At 43.4% G+C, this 19,002-nt stretch overlaps 1 protein-coding gene across 4 annotated transcripts in view; it reads left to right on the plus strand.

The window, feature by feature from the left end:
- Window positions 1-19,002, plus strand: part of tax1bp1b (Tax1 (human T-cell leukemia virus type I) binding protein 1b) — a 276,059-nt gene that overhangs the window by 194,027 nt on the left and 63,030 nt on the right. For 3 of the 4 annotated variants that reach the window (XM_070880822.1, XM_070880819.1, XM_070880820.1), the window contains 3 exons: window positions 12,042-12,134; window positions 12,672-12,846; window positions 13,012-13,163. In XM_070880822.1, the coding sequence (XP_070736923.1) occupies window positions 12,042-12,134; window positions 12,672-12,846; window positions 13,012-13,163 (420 nt within the window). The remainder of the gene's footprint in view (window positions 1-12,041; window positions 12,135-12,671; window positions 12,847-13,011; window positions 13,164-19,002) is intronic. The other variant, XM_070880821.1, reaches the window with a different exon arrangement.

Below are 19,002 nucleotides of genomic sequence, written 5' to 3' on the forward strand. Positions count from 1 at the left end.
TGTCCTCCTCACAACTTGCTTTCCCACTCACCTTTGTATCATCAGCAAACTTAGCTACATTATACTCGGTCCCTTCATCCAAGTCATTAATATAGATTGTAAATAGTTGAGGCCCCAGCACCATTTCCAGTGGCACCCCACTAGTTACCGTTTGCCAACCAGAAAATGACCCATTTACCCAACTCCCCAATTTCTGTTAGTTAGCCAATCCTCTATCCACACTAATATATTACCTCCAACAGTGTATTGGTGAGGCCACACCTAGAGTACTGCGTACAGTTTTGGTCTCAATTAAGGAAGGATATACTTGCATTGGAGGCAGTTCAGGGAAGGGTCACTAAGTTGATTCCTGAAATAAAGGGGTCGACTTACGGAGTAACCTTTTATGTGGCACCTTATCGAATACCTTCTGGAAATCCAAATAGACCACATCCACTGGTTCTCCCTTATCTAACCTGCTCGTTACATCTTCAAAGAACTCCAGCAAATTTGTCAAACATGATTTCCCTTTCATAAAACCATGCTGACTCTGCTTGACTGTATTATGCTTTTCCAAATGTCCTGCTACTGCTTCCTTAATAATGGACTGCAACATTTTCACAACGACAGATGTTAGGCTAACTGGTCTATATTTTCCTGCATTCTGTCTCCCTCCTTTTTTAAATAGAGGCATTACAATCCGCTGGGACCTTTCCAGAATCCAAGGAATTTTGATAGATTGCAACCAATTCCTCCACTATCTCTGCAGTCACTTCTTTTAAGACCCGAGAATGCAGGCCATCAGGTCCACCTTTAGTCCCATTATTTTACCGAGTACTTTTTCTTTAGTGATCGTTTTAAATTCCTCCCTCCCTATAGCCCCTTGATTATCTATTATTGGGATGTTTTTAGTGCCTTCTATCGTGAAGACTGATAAAAAAATATTTGTTCAAAGTCTCTGCCATTTGCACCTGTGTTTTAAGTAGCGGTAGTCTAGTGAGGAAGGATCGAATTCTGGGACTAATAAAGATCGAAGTCTGGACAATTCTGTTCCACATTTCGGAACAACATGAGTTTTTTTCTCATTTTGTTAATTTGTTTATTCCTTCAATTGTGATATGGGAATAGTTGATCGCCCATGAAACTTGCAATTCAAAGTATTAAAGAAATTGCATCAGTGTATAAAATTTTGGTTAGCACATGCCAATCAACCTCGATCATCATATAAGGGAAGAGACTGAGAAATTAACCTTCAGCTTTTTAATGGCCATTGTTATTACATCAGCAGCTTGCATTTATATAGCACCTTTTAATGGAGGAAAATATACCAAGGCGCTTCACAAAGGCATAAAACTGAATGCCAAGCTGAAGGAGTTATAGGAAGGAGGTCATCAAGTATATTTTAAGGAGGTACAGCGGTTTAGGAAGGGAATTCAGAGCATGGAGCTTAGAAGGCCGAAGTCACGACCTCCAAGTGATGGAGCAAAGGGAGGATTGATACACAGAAGGCCAGAGTCAGGGGAACGGAGAGTTTGAGAGGAGTTGTAGCGCTGGAAGAGGTTACAGAGTTAGGGAGGAAGGAGGCCCTGAAGAGTTTTAAACATAATGACAACATTTTAAATTGGAAGTGTTGTAGACCAGCAAGGGTGATAGGGACTTGGTGCAGAGTAAGATATGGGCAGCAGAAATTTGGGTGGGCTGAAGTTTGCAGAAGGGGGAGAATGCGAGTCTGGTCATGAAAGCATTGGAATATTCCAGCATGGAGGCAAGAAAGGCATGGTTGACTATTTCAGCAACAGATGGATTGAGGTAGGAGTGATATTATGGAGGTGAAAGTGGGTCGTCTTTGTGATGGAAAGGATGTTGAATCGGAAGCTTAGCTCAAGGTCGAATAGGATGCTGAGGTTATAAACAGTCTGGTTCAGTTTGAGACGAAGGCCAGGGAGGGGGGATAGAATCGATGGCAGAACAAAGTTTGTTGTGGGGCTGAGGATGATGGCTTCAATGTTCTTTATTGTGGCTCATCCATGACTCAGATATCGGATAAGCAGACTGAGAACATAGAGGCAGTGCAGGGGTTGAGAGCAGTGTTGGATTGGTAGAGCTGGGTGGAAGCTGGCCCCTTGTCTGCGGAGGATGTTGCCAAGGGGCAGCATGTAGATGAGGTATATGAGAGGCCAAGGATATATTATTGGGGGGACAGAGGAGGTAACGGGGTGGAAAGAGGAGGTCATTGGTGGAGATACTCTGGTTTTGATCAAATAGGTAGGAATGGTGCCAAGTGAGGGAAATCCCACTGAGCTGGACAACGGACGAGAGGCATTCCACAGCGGCAAAGGCTGCAGAGAGGATGAGGATAGATAATGCATCACAGTTGCAGTCATATACGATGCCATTGGTGACACTGGTTAGGTCCATTTCACTGCTGTGACAAGAATGGAAACCTGGTTGAAAAGATTAAAACACATAATTATGAAAAGACAGGCACATATTTGGAAGGCAACAACATGGGAGGTTGGAGAAGTAGAAGTTTTTTTTTTGAGGAGGGATGGTGGCAGTTTTGAAAGGGAGGCGGTCAGGACCAATGTTCCCTTCAAGTTGTGTGGCCGCAGCACACTGCAGCTCCCACGTAGCAGGCTCATCAGCTTTTCAGTAGTAAAAACCGCGCATGCATGGTATTTTGAAGGGGCCAGGAAGGGAAGCTAGGGTGGTAAACAGTTTAATGGAATGGTGTCAAAGGAGCAGGGAGTGGGTCTCATGGACAAAATGAGCTTGGAAAGTACATCGGGGAAGTTGAGATAATTGAGAGAAAGATGCAGGTTCAGGTCTAAGCTAGGCGGGTGGTTAGCTTGGTGGGCATGGAGAAGTGGGGGTGGATATTTTACCTCTTCAGGATGATCCTGGAGTAGTCGGCAGTTTTGAGAGGAGAGTAAGGCCCAATAGCACTTGATGTGGTCCAACCAAATGTGGTGATAGATGAGGGGTTTCGGAGGAGCATCAGGATGTGGTGATGAGGGATACAAGGACTGGAGGGTAGCTAATGTAACGCCACTTTTTAAAAAAGGAGGGAGAGAGAAAACAGGGAATTATAGACCGGTTAGCCTGACATCGGTGGTGGGGAAAATGTTGGAATCAATTATTAAAGATGAAATAGCAGCGCATTTGGAAAGCAGTGACAGAATCGGTCCAAGTCAGCATAGATTTATGAAAAGGAAATCATGCTTGACAAATCTTCTAGAATTTTTTGAGGATGTAACTAGATAGAGTGGACAAGGGAGAACTAGTGGATGTGGTGTATTTGGACTTTCAAAAGGCTTTTGACAAGGTCCCAAACAAGAGATTCGTGTGCAAAATTAAAGCACATGGTATTGGGGGTAATGTATTGACGTGGATAGAGAACTGGTTGGCAGACAGGAAGCAGAGAGTCGGAATAAACGGGTCCCCGTGGGGTGCCGCAGGGTTCAGTTCTGGGACCCCAGCTATTTACAATATACATCAATGATTTAGACAAAGGAATTGAATGTAAGATCTCCAAGTTTGCAGATGACACTAAGCTGGGTGGCAATGTGAGCTGTGAGGATGATGCTAAGAGACTGCAGTGTGACTTGGACAGGTTAGGTGAGTGGGCAAATGCATGGCAGATGCAGTATAATGTGGATAAATGTGAGGTTATCCACTTTGGTGGCAAAAACAGGAAGACAGAATGTTATCTGAATGGTGACAGATTAGGAAAAGGGGAGGTGCAACGAGACCTGGGTGTCATGGTACATCAGTCATTGAAGTTAGGCATATAGGTACAGCAGGTGGTGAAGAAGGCAAATGGCATGTTGGCCTTCATAGCTAGAGGATTTGAGTATAGGAGCAGGGAGGTCTTACTGCAGTTGTACAGAGTCTTGGTGAGGCCACACCTGGAATATTGTGTTCAGTTTTGGTCCCCTAATCTGAGGAAGGACATTCTTGCTATCGAGGGAGTACAGCGAAGGTTTACCAGATTGATTCCTGGGATGGCAGGACTGACATATGATCAACTGGGCTTGTATCCACTGGAGATTAGAAGAATGAGAGGGGATCTCATAGAAACATATAAAATTCTGACGGGATTGGACAGGTTACAGGCAGGAAGAATGTTCCTAATGTTCAGAGCAGAGCCAGGGGTCACAGTCTAAGAATAAGGGGTAAGCCATTTAGGACCGAGATGAGGAGAAACTTCTTCACTCAGAGAGTGGTTAACCTGTGGAATTCTCTACCGCAGAAAGGTGTTGAGGCCAGTTCGTTAAATATATTCAAAAAGGAGTTAGATATGGCCCTTATGGCCAAAGGGATCAAGGGGTATGGAGAGAAAGCAGGAAAGGGGTACTGAGGTTGAATGATCAGCCATGATGATCTTATTGAATGGCAGTGCAGGCTCGAGGGACTGAATGGCCTGCGCCTGCACCTAATTTCTATGTTTCTATGAAGTGGTCAGAGATTGTCTTGTTTGTGCGAGGAAGAATGGGAGTAGAGTGTTCAGAGGAGATGGTATGGTCGAGTGCGTGGCCATGCATGTGAATATGAACGTATATAGAGGAAGAGGTTTACGGCGGACAAATAACAACTTGCATTTATATAGTGCGTTTAACGTAACAAAATGTCCTAAGGTGCTTAACAAGAGAGCTCATCAATTTTTTTAAATGTTGACACCGAGCCATAGAAGAAAACATCAGAACAGATGAATGGCCTCTTTCTGTGCTGTAAATTTCTATATATAAATTTCTTGGTCAAAGAGGTAGATTTTAAGGAGCATCTTAAAGGAGGAGAGAGAGGTGCAGAGGTTTAGGTAGTCAATTCCAGAGCTTAGTGCCAAGGCATTGGTGGACCGATTAAAATCAGGGACGCACAAGATGCCAGAATTGGAGGAGTCAGAGATCTCGAAGGGTTGGAGGAGGTTACAGAGATAAGAATTTTAAAATTGAGGCATTGTCGGATCGGGAACTAGTGTTGGTCAGCAAGCACAGAGGTGATGGGTGAACAATACTTGGTACTAGTTAAGATACGGGCAGCAGAGTTTTGGATGAGTGCAGGTTTATGTAGGGAGGAAGATGGGAGGCCGGTCAGGAGAGCATTGGAATAGTCAAATATAGAGGTAACAAAGGCACAGTGAAGATTTCAACAGTAGATGAGCTGAGGCAGGGTCGGAGACAGGCGATGCTACGGAGGTGGAAGTAGGCAGCTTTGGAGCAAATATGTGGTCGGAAGCTCATCTCGGGGTCAAACACAACACCAAGGTTGTGACTGGTCTGGCTCAGTTTCAGACAAATGCCAGGGAGAGGGATGGAAACAGTGGTCAAGGACCAAAGACAATGGCTTCAATCATCCAAATATTTAGTTAGAGAAAATTTCTGCTCATCCAATACTGGATGTTGGACAAGTAGTGTGACAAGTTAGAGACAGTGGAAGGATCAAGAGAGGTGGTGGTGCAATAGAGCTGAGTGTCGGTAGCGTACATATGGAACCTGATACTGTGTTTCCAGATGATGTCGCTGAGGGGCAGCAGGTGAGAAATTGAAGGGGGCCAAGGATAGATCATTGGCGGACTCCAGAGGTATGGGAGTGGGAAGAGAAGACATTGCAGGTGATTCTCTGGGTACAATTCGATAGATAAGAATGGAACCAGGCAAGGCAGTTCCACCATCTCAAAGGTTGCAGATACGACAAGAAGGACGAGGAGGAATAGTTTACCATGGTCACAGTCACATAAGAATGTTATTTGTGACATTGATAAAGGCCCTTTCATTACTGTGGTGATAGCAGATACCTGATTGGAGCTTTTAAGATATGAAATTGCAGGAAAGAGGAGGGCAGATTTGGGAGGCAACGGCACATTTAAGGACTTTTGGTAGAAGAGGGAGGTTGGAGATGAGGTGATCGTTTGCAAGGACAGCAGGGTCAAGGATGTGTTTTTTGAGGAGGGGGTTGATGATGGCAGATTTGAAGGGGAGGAAGACAGTACCTGAGGAGAGGGAACCATTCACAACATCAGCTAATATGTGGGCCAGGATGGGAAGTTGGGTGGTCAACAGTTTGGTGGGACTAGGGTTGAGGGAGCAGGAGGTGGGTCTTGTGGACATGATGAGCTCGGAGAGAGCATGGCAGGAGATGGGATAGAATCTAGAGAAAGATAAGAGTTTAGGGGAAGGGCAGTAGGGAACATATGGGGAAGTTTGGCCCGATGAGCTAGGGGAAGGCAGGGAAGCTGTAGAGGCAGCTGAACGGATGGTCTCAATCTTTGTGACAAAAAGTCCATGAGCTCCTCGCATTTGTTATTGGAGGTGAGGGAGGAGGCATGGGAAGGTATTTTAAGAGTACAGTTTGTGGTGGAGAAGAGAAGCCAGATGTTATATTTGCATTCCAAGATGACCTTTGAATAGTGAGCAATTTTAGCAGTGGAGAGCAGGATCCGATAGTGCTTTATATGGTCCAGTAGATCGGCAATGGCCGGTTAAACCAGTTGTCTGCCATAAATGTTTAAATATGCGTCCAATGGACTTAAGGGAGTGGAGATGAGTGATATACCAGGGGGAACAACTAGGATGACAGAGTAATGGTTTTAATCGGGACATCACCTTTAGGAGAGGGTGTGATTTAACAGCTGCAGAAATGTCATGATGGATGGAGGGCCAAAGGCTAAATAGTTGGGAATTTGAAAATGCAGTGGCAAGTGACTTGAGGGAGAGTTTTTTCTGGGGCAGACACAGAATGATATCTCAGTGAGAAACTTGGCATGTCACTTGAATGGATGGTACAGAACAAGGATTTTAAATGAGTGATAGAGGGGTGGAATAAGGTGAGGTGCTCAAAGGAGGAGAAATTTCCAGAGGAGTAGAGACAAATCTAGGTTTGATTTAAAGTTAAAGACTAATCAGATAGTCAGTGAATTCAGAGGAAAATGGTTAACAACAACTGAAATTATGATTAAAATCGTTCAGATCAGAGACTGTGGGAGGAAAGGAGACTCGATATCTTGGTGAGAAGCTTGGGGGGGCAGCAGAGAAATTAGAATTTTAAAGGAGAGGCAAAGGGGGTGGAAAAAGGTGAGGTGCTTGAAGGAGCAGAAGGTCCCAGACGAAGCAGGAAACTATAGACCAGTTAGCCTAACATCTGTGGTTGGGAAAATGTTAGAGCCTATTATTAAAGAAGCAGTAGCAGGACATTTGGAAAAGCAAAATTCAGTCAGGCAGAGTCAGCATGGATTTATGAAGGGAAAGTCATGTTTGACAAATTTGCTGGAGTTCTTTGAAGATATAACAAACAGGGTAGATAAAAGGGAACCAGTGGATGTGGTGTATTTGGACTTCCAGAAGGCATTTGACAAGGTGCCACATAAAAGGTTACTGCACAAGATAAAGGTTCATGGGGTTGGGGATAATAGATTAGCATGGATAGAGGATTGGCTAACTAACAGAAAACAGAGAATCGGGATAAATGGTTCATTCTCTGGTTGGCAACCAGTAACTAGTGGGGTGCCGCAGGGATCAGTGCTGGGACCCCAACTATTTACAATCTATATAAACAACTTGGATGAAGGGACCGAGTGTAACGTAGCCATGTTTGCTGACGATACAAAGATGGGAGGAAAAGCAATGTGTGAGGAGGACACAAAAAATCTACAAAAGGACGTAGACAGGCTAAGTGAGTGGGCAAAAATTTGGCAGATGGAGTATAATGTTGAAAACTGTGACATCATGTACTTTGGCAGAAAAAAAAATCAAAGAGCAAGTTATTATTTAAATGGAGAAAGATTGCAAAGCGCTGCAGTACAGCGGGACCTGGGGGTACTTGTGCATGAAACACAAAAGGATAGTATGCAGGTACAGCAAGTGATCAGGAAGGCCAATGGAATCTTGGCCTTTATTGCAAAGGGGATGGAGTATAAAAGCAGTGAAGTCTTGCTACAGTTATACAGGGTATGGGTGAGGCCACACCTGGAATACTGTGTGCAGTTTTGGTTTCCATATATACGAAAGGATATACTCGCTTTGGAGGCAGTTCAGAGAAGTTTCACTCGGTTGATTCCGGCGATGAGGGGGGTTGACTTATGAGGAAAGGTTGAGTAGGTTGGGCCTCTACTCATTGGAATTCAGAAGAATGAGAGATGATCTTATCGAAATGTATAAGATTATGAGGTGACTTGATGAGGCGGATGCAGAGAGGATGTTTCCATTGATGGGGGAGACTAGAACGAGAGGGCATGGTCTTAGAATAAGGGGCCGCCCATTTAAAACAGGGATGAGGAGAAATTTCTTCTCTGAGGGTTGTAAATCTGTGGAATTCGCTGCCACAGAGAGCTGTAGAAGCTGGGACATTGAATAAATTTAAGACAGAAATAGAGAGTTTCTTAAACGATATGGGGTTATGGGGAGCGGACGGGAAAGTGGAGCTGAGTCCATGATCAGATCAGCCATGATCTTATTAAATGGCGGAACAGACTCAAGTGGCCGTATGGCTTACTCCTGTTCCTATTTCTTATGTTCTTATGAGTGGGGGTGACGGGGGGTGGGGGGAAAACCACTTGTGATTTTGGCGAAAAGGGCCACACTGCCATCATGGTTAGTCAAATTTATAATATTTACACTTAAATGCTTTATGAATATGCTACTGCTTCATGTTTTAAACTTAAGCCTAAAATTATCAAATCTAAACTAATTCCGTGTTAAGCAGTAGGAATGGTATCACCTGTATGCATACATAAATTTGTCTTTTCCCCTCTCGATTTCCCTGTGAAGCACACAACAAATTTGAGTAATTTTATATAAGCTATCCCAAATGGCATTCACTTTTTAAGTTTACTCACAATGAAGGAATTGTGATACAACATAAAAATAATTATAACTCCTTTTTGGCAAGGTTTAATATTTTGGCGCCAAATACAACAATTCACGCATGAGGGAGGGGGCCGGAATGTGTGAGTGTATACCTAATTATGCTGATTAAAGCTAATTTTAATGTGGACATAGTTAAGAAATAAACATGACCCAAGATGTTTACTTGTCCTCTTTGTATCATTTATGCAAATAAGCAAAATGTGTAGGCTAATTTTGCAAATTAGGAAAAATTGCTGCATGTAATAAATTGACAAAATTTGCAGGTGGCTATTGGTTTGTAATGGAGAGTAATAGGTTTGACATGTCGCATTGGATTTGTGACGGAAGGAGACAGGAATAAGCTATCAGAAAAGGTTAAGAAGTCATTTAAGACAAGTGCATTCAAAAATTAAATTAACATCAGTGAATTTGTTAACCTCTGTCAATGATTTGGCAATTGTACAGTTATCTTAGTGAAGGTGCACGGAGTTCAAGGAGGAATGAAAAAATTACTACATTATATTAAGTCCTTTACTCTATGTAAAGGTATTTTATAGTACATGCTTGAAAATATATATGCCAAGAAAATTAATAGTTTTTACTGTGAAATTAGTTTTCAGCACACTATTTGAACTTGAAATCACAGTATTATGACATGTATATAGAAATATAATTCAGTTTTACAAGTGAAATGTGATTTATATGGACAATATTGAGCATTCATTTAAAAAAGGGATTGATTTTGGCTTTCTCATCATTTTAAACCTAACCTTTGTAGAGCAACTTCCTTGAAGTAAATCATACCATTATTTTTTAAAGGGTGTAAATTGCAGGAAAAATGTTGGTGTCACCCTTTCTCTCATTTGCATTTAGTTGAAATGCACATTGCTATATGCGGGTGGCCCTTTTCTTTCACCTGGAGCAGGAAATGAGGTGGGGATCAGGAGTAGGCAGGGATGTGACGGATTGCATCCCCAAGCAATTTTTCTCCCTTGAGGAAATGAGCATCCATTTATATATCACCGTTCACATTCTTGAACATTCCAAAGTGCTTCACAGCTACTTCCTGAAGTATAGTTGCTGTTATTGAAAAGGCAATTTGTGCACAGAAAGGTCTCACAATTAGGGAGGTGATCATCTAATCTATTCTGGTGTTGGTTGAGGGATGAATATTGGTCATGACACGGAGAGAACATTTCTTCAGATAGTGTCATTGGATTTTCAACATCCACTTGAACACGCAGACAAAACCTTGGTTTAATGTTTCATCAAAAAAACAACTTCCCACAAAGCAGAATTCCATCAGTAGTATGCTGATGTGAAAGCCTGGATTGTGTGCTGATAAACAACAGCAACTTATATTCATATAGCAACTTTGTTGTAAAGAAATGTTCTATATAGATGTAGTTAATCACCTAGCAAGATAAGAAAGCAAAATGAGGAAAGATACCAGAAGTTTGCCCAAAAGCAGATCTTGAGAAAATGTTTATAGGTTTAAGGAGTGGGTCCCAAAGAATAGGACTGGACTGTCTACTTTGTAGTGCCCTGAGCTTTACTAAAAGATTATGGAATTGGAGATGGAGATTCAAGAACTATAACAAATATTAAGCTTTGCCACCAATGGTGGGATAAAGGCACAAAAGGATGTAACAAACAGGGTGGATAAAGGGAAACCAGTGGATGTGGTGTATTTGGACTTCCAGAAGACTTCTGAGGAAAGGTTGAGGAGGTTGGGCCTCTACTCATAGGAATTCAGATGAATGAGATGTGATCTTATCAAAATGTATAAGATTATGAGGGGGCTTGACAAGGTGGATGCAGAGAGGATGTTTCCACTGATGGGGGAGACTAGAACTAGAGGGCATAATCTTAGAATAAGGGGCCGCCCATTTAAGACTAAGATGAGGAGGAATTTCTTCACTCAGAGGGTTGTAAATCTGTGGAATCTGCTGCCTCAGAGAGCTGTAGAAGCTGGGACATTGAATACATTTAAGACAGAGATAGACAGTTTCTTAATTGATAAGGGATTGAGGGGTTATGGGGAGCGTGCAGGGAAGTGGACCTGAGTCCATGATCGGATCAGCCATGATCGTATTGAATGGCGAAGCAAGCTCGAGGGGCCGTATTGGCTTACTCCTACTCTTATTTCTTATGTTCTTTAAAGTCCCGAGTCAGGAGAATGGAGCATTCAGAATAGGATACAAGATAGGAGGAGGTTACAGATGGAATGGATTAAATTGAGGGATTTGTGATAAAGACACGGAATTTGAAATTGATGTATCGGAGGAAGGAGAACTTATGTAGGTGGGTGTACAGGACTTTGTGTGGCACAGATTATGCAGAGCTTTACATGCGTTGAAGTTTATGGAGAGTGGAGGATGAGACCCCAGCAAGGAAAGCATTAGGAGTAGAATCATAGAATGGTTACAGCATGGAAGAAGGCCATTTGGCTCTTCGAGCCTGTGCCAGCTTTCTGCAAGAGCACCTCAGCTAGTCCCACTCCCTCGCTCTTTGAGTCTGGGGTAACCCAGACATGTCTAAGGTTTTCAGCAACAAAGAGGCTGATGTAGGAGCAGAGGTTGTGGTCTTGATGGACAGGATGTGGAGTTTGAAGCTCAACTCCGGGTCCAACAGAATGCTAAGATTATGAAGGGCCTGATTTTGCTCTGAGCGACAAACGAACAGCATCAGCCGTTCGTTAGACTTGCACCTGCCCATAGACTTTCGATGGACTTTTGCACAGCAAGTTACTGCCAGCCAATCATCTAAAAGTGCCCTCTACAGGGCATCTGGGACCTGTGTGAACAGGGCAAGTAACTGTGTATCTCCTTAACCAATCATATTGTACAATTGTTAATAAGCAGCAGAGAGTCTGAACCAGCAAGTGTTAGTTAGAATAGTGAATTCCGTGTCAAATCAGATACAAAGGCAACATAAAGAGAGGGAAAGAAAGATTAGATTAGTCTGGAATGGACAGGCCCTAACTTTTTTTTTAGCAAGTTTAGTGGCTAGTTATGAGGTAAGTTCAGGAATGTCACACCTGAAGGAGAACTTGAACCCACAATGTTCTGACTCAAATGGGAGTGCTATCATTGAGCATTTTAAACTTTGTGTGAAGTACTTAAAGTACAAACATAAACAAACACGTCACACTATTCCCATCCGAAATGATGTTGAAATGAAACACACTAAATCATTCTTGCTTTGCATCGTTTCTTACAGGTTCTGCTTTCGGAGAAGGAACAGGAAGTAAAAGAACTTAAAGCAACATTGGCAGTCGTTGATAATGAAAAGGGAAAGGGCGAGATGAATAGGGCAAGTGGCTCAAGTAGTTTGTTCATATGATTCCTGTTCTGAGATATGAAGGATTATTTAGATTACATAACATCTTATTGGCTATTCTTCAAATTCAGTGTGGAATAGTGCTTAGTTTTGTCTTTCTCTTCCCCCGCCACCTAAAAAATTGTTTGGAAAGCCTAGGAAAGAACAAGACTTTTTCCCATAGCACAAGATGTTGGTGCATTAGTGTGCTGTATCATTTAGGCTGTACAAGAATCTTTTACGATTTTAACAATATGTCGTCAAGACCACATTATATATAATGGTGTAAGTTATGAATGCATTTTATAAAATCTAAAGTTTCTCTTGGCATGTGCAACTGGAATATTGGCTTTTAGTTTTGCAATAAATTTAAAGAGGAAATAAGTAGGTTACCTAATTTTGAAGTGCTTTTTCTAATGTGGTTTGGCTGTGTGATCTAGAAGTTTGTAGCTTCAAGTTACAAACGACTATTTATTTTGGCTTTGGATGTATAAATTATTCCGTAACTAACTGTTTTACTGCTCTTTTTAGGAACTCTCAAAAGATGGTGAAAGGGTTCCTGAAGAGCAACATTCACCAAGTTCAAGGCCCCAAGATGCACAACATATACTGCAGTATCCAAACCCTTATTCTTTGGAGCCTCCTCTTGTACCTGTAAAACATCCTGGACTACAGTTTGGAAATCCTTATGCAGAGCCTGGAAGAGGTTGGTGCTAATTTTCTGGGGCAGCCACTCAACATTTTTTTTTGTTGATCGTAGACTAATATGCAATTTTTCATAAACTATGCTTGATACTTTTCCTACTAAAATAGCATTCGTTCATGTCTTCGTCAGCAAGTTAATTCTTTTTCTTAATATGTTTGAGTTCAGATGGGGCAGATGGAGCACTTTACCCTGATGAGATCCGTAGAGTGCCTATAGGCATTCCCTCGTGGGGATTGGACAGTACCGTGGTCTGCAGCCAACCTTCTCGCAACTTCAGTCGGCCAGATGGACTCGAGGACCTCGATGAGCTTATTAATGCAAGTCCTAATTGATTTTTATTTGATTTTAACAGAAATTTTGATCAGTTTGCTGCAACAAAAAAGGCTTTGGTATATCATTAATTTCTGGCCATCTCTGGTTCAGCAACAAAGTTGGCTCATGTCGATTGTAACAGTAAGTTTTATTTGTTGGCATTCACACATCCAAGAATATAAATAAATACAATAGTGTAGTGCTTTAGTACAATTCATGCATCACACGTCTGAGGACTGTCCACAGGGAATTCTTCTCGTATCAATATCATTATGTGTTGCATTGGCTAATAAAATATCCAATTGTGTGTTCTTTCTAGTTTATACTTTGAGTGAAAGAATTGTGTCACTATTATAGGTTGAGCCTGCTACAGAAATGTTTAATCATTTATTAGACCTTATAACACAAATGATAACTAACTCAGCAGAGGTCATTTACATTCCAGCCAAAACTGCTTTCACCTCTATCTGGTAGCTGCACTGGAATATTCATAATTCACATCCAACATTAACTTAAGATACTATGTCCCCAGTGCATGTCATTCTCTGTATTAGACCATGTGACCTATTACAAAAACAGAAAATGCTGGAAATACTCATCAGGTCAGGTAGCATCTGTGGAGAGGGAAACCGAATTAACGTTTCAGTTCAATGACCTTTCGTCAGAACTGGAAAAAGTTAGAGATATAACAGGGATTAAGCAAGTGCAGTAGCAGCAAAAGCGGGGAGGGAAGGAAAGAACAAAAGGGAAGATCTGTGATAGGGTGGAAGACAGGAGAGATTAAATGACAAAACGTATGATTATACAAAGCAAAAGGAGATGGTAAGGGGACCTGTTCCTGAGCCTATATGTATGCTGTGTGAAGGGCCAGCTAGCTATCCCTAGAAAGTATTGATGCATTGAAAACTTCTCATGGGAATCACAAGGGAGAACCCATGTTATATTAACTCTGCTGCATTGTAACAGGGAATGCATATAAGTGAGATTTACTGGTACTCCAAAGTACCACTTGAATTGAAATTAAAAACAGAGAAATAGGAGATGCGGCGGCCATTCCTAAAAATCGAATGGCCACCGCTTTGAGGTCAACAGGCCAACCCGACCTAAATTCAGGTCGGGGATTTTTCGGCCTGGACCCCATCCCGCCAGAGTGATTGCACCGCCAATGAAAACAATAAAAAAAGCAATAAAAATACTTACCCATTGATTTTCACCTGAATGCCTCGATCCCCCACCGCGCGGTGCCCCCGGCAGGTTTTTCTGCCAGTGCACCATCTCTGCACTGAGTGCAGCCCAGCAGCGCAGCCGCCTTTAAAGGGGAGGGCCCACTGCTCCGATCAGCCGGCAAAATACTACCCCCTGGTTCAGCTGGGCCGCCAACGGACAGTCTAGCACCCCCTCTTGAGTGCCAGGCCGCTGGCCTGGCCGAAACCCTCCCTGGTGGCCAAAGTTAAAAAATGATAGATTCTCTCCCCATTAACCGAGAGGAGAGAGCGCAGTGACACACATGCACTGTGACGTCACCACGACTCCACGCTGATTGACAGCGGCGGAGTGCCCGAGCAACCCATTTTCAGCCAGTCAGCCTGGCTTTGAATCTAAGGCCCGCCCCATTATGATCCATTTCCTGTCGGACTTTGAAAAAATGGTAAGTCCTGAAAATGGATCTACTTACCAGCTTTCTAATGCACCTGAATTTTCAGCCCCATAAAGTTAACATTTCAGGTTGATGACCTTTCATCAGAGCCATTTAAATTAAACTAGCTTTGAAAGTGGACTTTTAGAAATGTTTTGGTGACATTTTCAGTTTCTTTTATGGTCCAACGAGATGGTGCAGCAATGAAGGGATAAGACAGTAACCAAAACAGAAACTTGAACTTAGAAAGCATTTCTGACCAATTGCACTTCTGATGTCAGCCAGCCTATCTAGAATGGAACTATGCTAGGGAAGACGAGGAGCTACTTCCGAGGGAGACAGATTGGAGACCTAATCAGTCTTGACGTGCACCTCCTTATAACTATTATAGAGTATCATTGTAAGAAGCCGAAGAAATAAGGGTGCATTTATATGGCCACCTTTGCATTATGCAACGTTATTTTTAACCGAAGTTCTAGCTATGGCAGTTATTGAATGATTCTTCAGACAGATCATATGCAGGCACAGCACAGTCTGAACATCTCTATTGCTTAAAGCACTTAAGATATTTTGTCTATTGTTAAAATTATATATGAGCTTTTTGAAGTTTACACAAATCACAGCGGCAGTTTCCGCATGTGTGCTGATGACCCCCAGTTCTACCTCACTACCACTTCTCTCGACCCCTCCACGGTCTCCAAATTGTCAGACTGATTGCCCGACTTCCAGTTCTCGATGAGCAGAAATTTTCCCCAATTGAATATTGGCAAGACCGAAGCCATTGTTTTTGGTCCCCGCACACTCCGTTCCCTAGCCACTGACTCCATCCCTCTCCCCAACTTCTGTCTGAGGCTGAACCAGACTGTTCGCAACCTCAATGTCATATTTGATCCTGAAATTAGCTTTCGACCACATATTCGCAGCGTAACTAAGAGCGCCTATTTCCACCTCCATAACATATGCTGCCCGTCTCCGCCCTAGCCTCAGCTCATCCGCTGCTGAAGCCCTCATCCGTGCCTTTGTTACTATTGCTTTTGCTGCTTCTGCACTTGCTTAATCCATGTTATTGATTATTGCAAAACCCTCCGTGGCCTCGCCCTTCCCTATCTCTGTAATCTCCTCCAGCCCCACAACCCCCTGAAATGTCTGCACTCCTCTAATTCTGCCCTCTTGAGCATCCCTGATTATAATCGCTCAACCATTGGTGGCCGTGCCTTCTGTTGCCTAGCCCCCAAGCTCTGGAACTCCCTGCCTAAACCTCACCGCCTCTCTATTTCTCTTTCTTCCTTCAAGACGCTCCTTAAAACATATCTCTTGACGAAGCTTTTTGTTACCTGCGCTGATTTCTACTTATGTGGCTCGGTGTCAAATATTTATCTCGTAATACTCCTGTGAAGTGCCTTGGAACATTTCACTATGTTAAAGGCGCTATATAAATTCAAGTTGCTGTTGCATTTATACGACCACTTTTGCATTGTTGAACATTATTTTGGATACACATCAATGCAAAATGGCAGTATCAACCCGAAGATGATCCGAATCACTGAAGCCTCCAGATACGAGACCTCCCTTCCAGGAGGCGATTTTACACCGACCAGTTTGAATTGCAAAAGCAGACAACAACAACAACTTGTATTTATATAGCACCTTTAACGTAATAAAACCTCACAAGGTGCTTCACAGCAGTGTTTTAAGACAAAACAAATAAATTTGATACTAAGCCACAGAAGAAGAAATTACGGCAATTGAGAGTCAATGAGGTAGGTTTTAAGGAGCGTCTTAAAGGAGGAAAGAGAGGCGGAGAGGTTTATGGCGGGAGTCCCAGAGCTTGGGGCATAGGCAGCTGAAGGCACGGCCACCAATGGTTGAGCAGTTATAATCAGGGATGTTCAAGAGGGCTGAATTTGAGGAACGCAGACATCTCGGGGGGAGGGGGGGGGGGGCGGTTGTGAGGCTGAAGGGAATTACAGAGATAGGATGGGATAAGGCCATGGAGGGATTTGTAAACAAGGATGAGAATTTTGAAATCGAGGCATTGCTTAACCAGGAGCCAATGTAGATCGACGAGCACAGGGGTGATGGGTGAGCGGGACTTGGTGCAAGTACGGGCTACCGAGTTTTTGATGACCTCAAGTTTACATAGGGTAGAATGTGGGAGGCCAGCCAGGAGTGCGTTGGAGTAATCAAGTCTAGATGTAACAAAGGCATGGATAGGGTTTCAGCACCAGATGAGCTGAGGCAGGTGCGGAGGCCGGCAATGTTACGGAGGTGGAAATAGGCAGTTTTAGTTGCCGCGGATATGTGTCAGGAAGTTCATTTCAGGGTCAAATATGATACCAAGGTTGCAAACAGTCTGGTTCAGCCTCAGATAGATGCTAGGGAGAGGGATGGAGCCGGTGGCTAGGGAACGCTGTTAGTGCCAGAGTTGACAAATAGTGTGTGGTGATGGCTTTGCAGTACTTGATCAGCTCCGCTGGGCAGGCCACATTGTCCGCATGCCAGACACGAGACTCCCAAAGCAAGCACTCTACTCAGAACTGCTTCACGGCAAACGAGCCAATGGTGGGCAGAGGAAACGTTACAAGGATGCCCTCAAAGCCTCCCTGATAGCTGCAACATTCCCACCAACACCTGGGAGTCCCTGGCCAAAGACCGCCCTAAGTGGAGGAAGTGCATCCAGGAGGGTGCTGAGCACCTTGAGTCTCATCGGCGAGAGCATGCAGAAATCAAGCGCAGGCAGCAGAAAGAGCGTGCGGGAAATCTGTCCCACCCACCCCTTCCCTCAACGACTATCTGTCCCACCTGTGACAGGGACTGTGGTTCTCGTATTGGACTGTTCAGCCACCTAAGAGTGGAAGCAAGTCTTCCTCGATTCCGAGGGACTGCCTATGGTGATAATGATGACAGTACAAGAGAGAAAATAATTTACAAAAGCATGATAGTGTTTAATCAGATTCAAATAACATTGCAGAAAATTTTTTTATTGAACTTAAAAAAATTTACAGTTTTGGGTTGCACATTTGAACAACCTGGTAGATGTTAAATGTTGCAATTATGGGCATAAAAATTTGATTGTGTTGTGCCTGTCGCTTTGGGCGCTACAGATGCCATTTTGGGTTGAAAATGGCGTCCGAGCCATGCGCACTTCTGATGCGGACCACGCCGGACGGCGTCTTGATGAGAGCGTTTGCGTCAGCGCTGGAAGCGTATGCAAATCATGACATCAATGAGCATGCAACGCTGATTTCACACCAGCGCTGCCATTTTCATCCTCAACGCTGGAACTAACGCCCAGTGTTTACATCGCACAGCTGAACATCCATTCAACAGCTACAAGAACCCCCTATCAGCGATATTTAAAGGGATCATCAACTATTCTCAGATGAGTTGCTGATTAATATCTACTGGCTCTTTGTGGAAGTGTTTGGAGATTCCTAGTGTTGTTTAAAGTTGATGAAGTGACAGGGAGTGGTGCTGCAAGTGGAGAAGGCCTTGCTTCTGACTTCAAGAGTTCTGATTAAACCATTTGCTCCCAGTCATGGGTGCTCTAAAATCCAGACTGTCCTGGATTACTTAAATGAGGCCTGGGAGTTAAAATGACCCACTTTCACAGTGTCCTTTTTGGCCACAATGCTGAAATAAAAGCCAACACAGAAGAAACATTTGAATTTAACTTTATCCATCAATCCATCCACTATAACAGAACAAAGTGAACTAATCACCCTTATGGAGTCCCTTAGTGTCTGTCTTCAGTGTGCCTTTGCCGGTTTTCGTGCTTCTACACAGTGCTATCCCAGTGGTTGCAGCAAGGCTGCTGACTTTCAGTGTGGGAGACTGCAGATGACTTTGCAGGACGACATCGAGCATCTCTGGGCTTAGAAGGCCCGGGTGTGGACTACACCACCTCGACATGGGCAGCAGCAGTCTGGGCTGGATGGCTGATAGGCAATGGCACTGGTGGAGTGACAGTGGTAAGAGGATCATCCTGAGAGAGAACAGTAGGTCTTTGCTCCACGGAGCCCGCGGGTTGGTGCCTCAGCATTCCTAGCCATCTGTTAAGAGGATGGATTGCTGTGACACCCTGCCATCCCCTTTCCTCACTGGTAACCCAATCCCCATTTCACACTGGTAAACCCAATTATGATGGCGACAGTCTGAGCTTGCGTGGCAGAAAGTCTGAGCTTCCACTGCAGCACTAAGATGCAAGG

The sequence above is a fragment of the Pristiophorus japonicus genome, chromosome 5, assembly GCF_044704955.1.
Source record: "Pristiophorus japonicus isolate sPriJap1 chromosome 5, sPriJap1.hap1, whole genome shotgun sequence".
Lineage (NCBI taxonomy): Eukaryota > Metazoa > Chordata > Chondrichthyes > Pristiophoridae > Pristiophorus > Pristiophorus japonicus.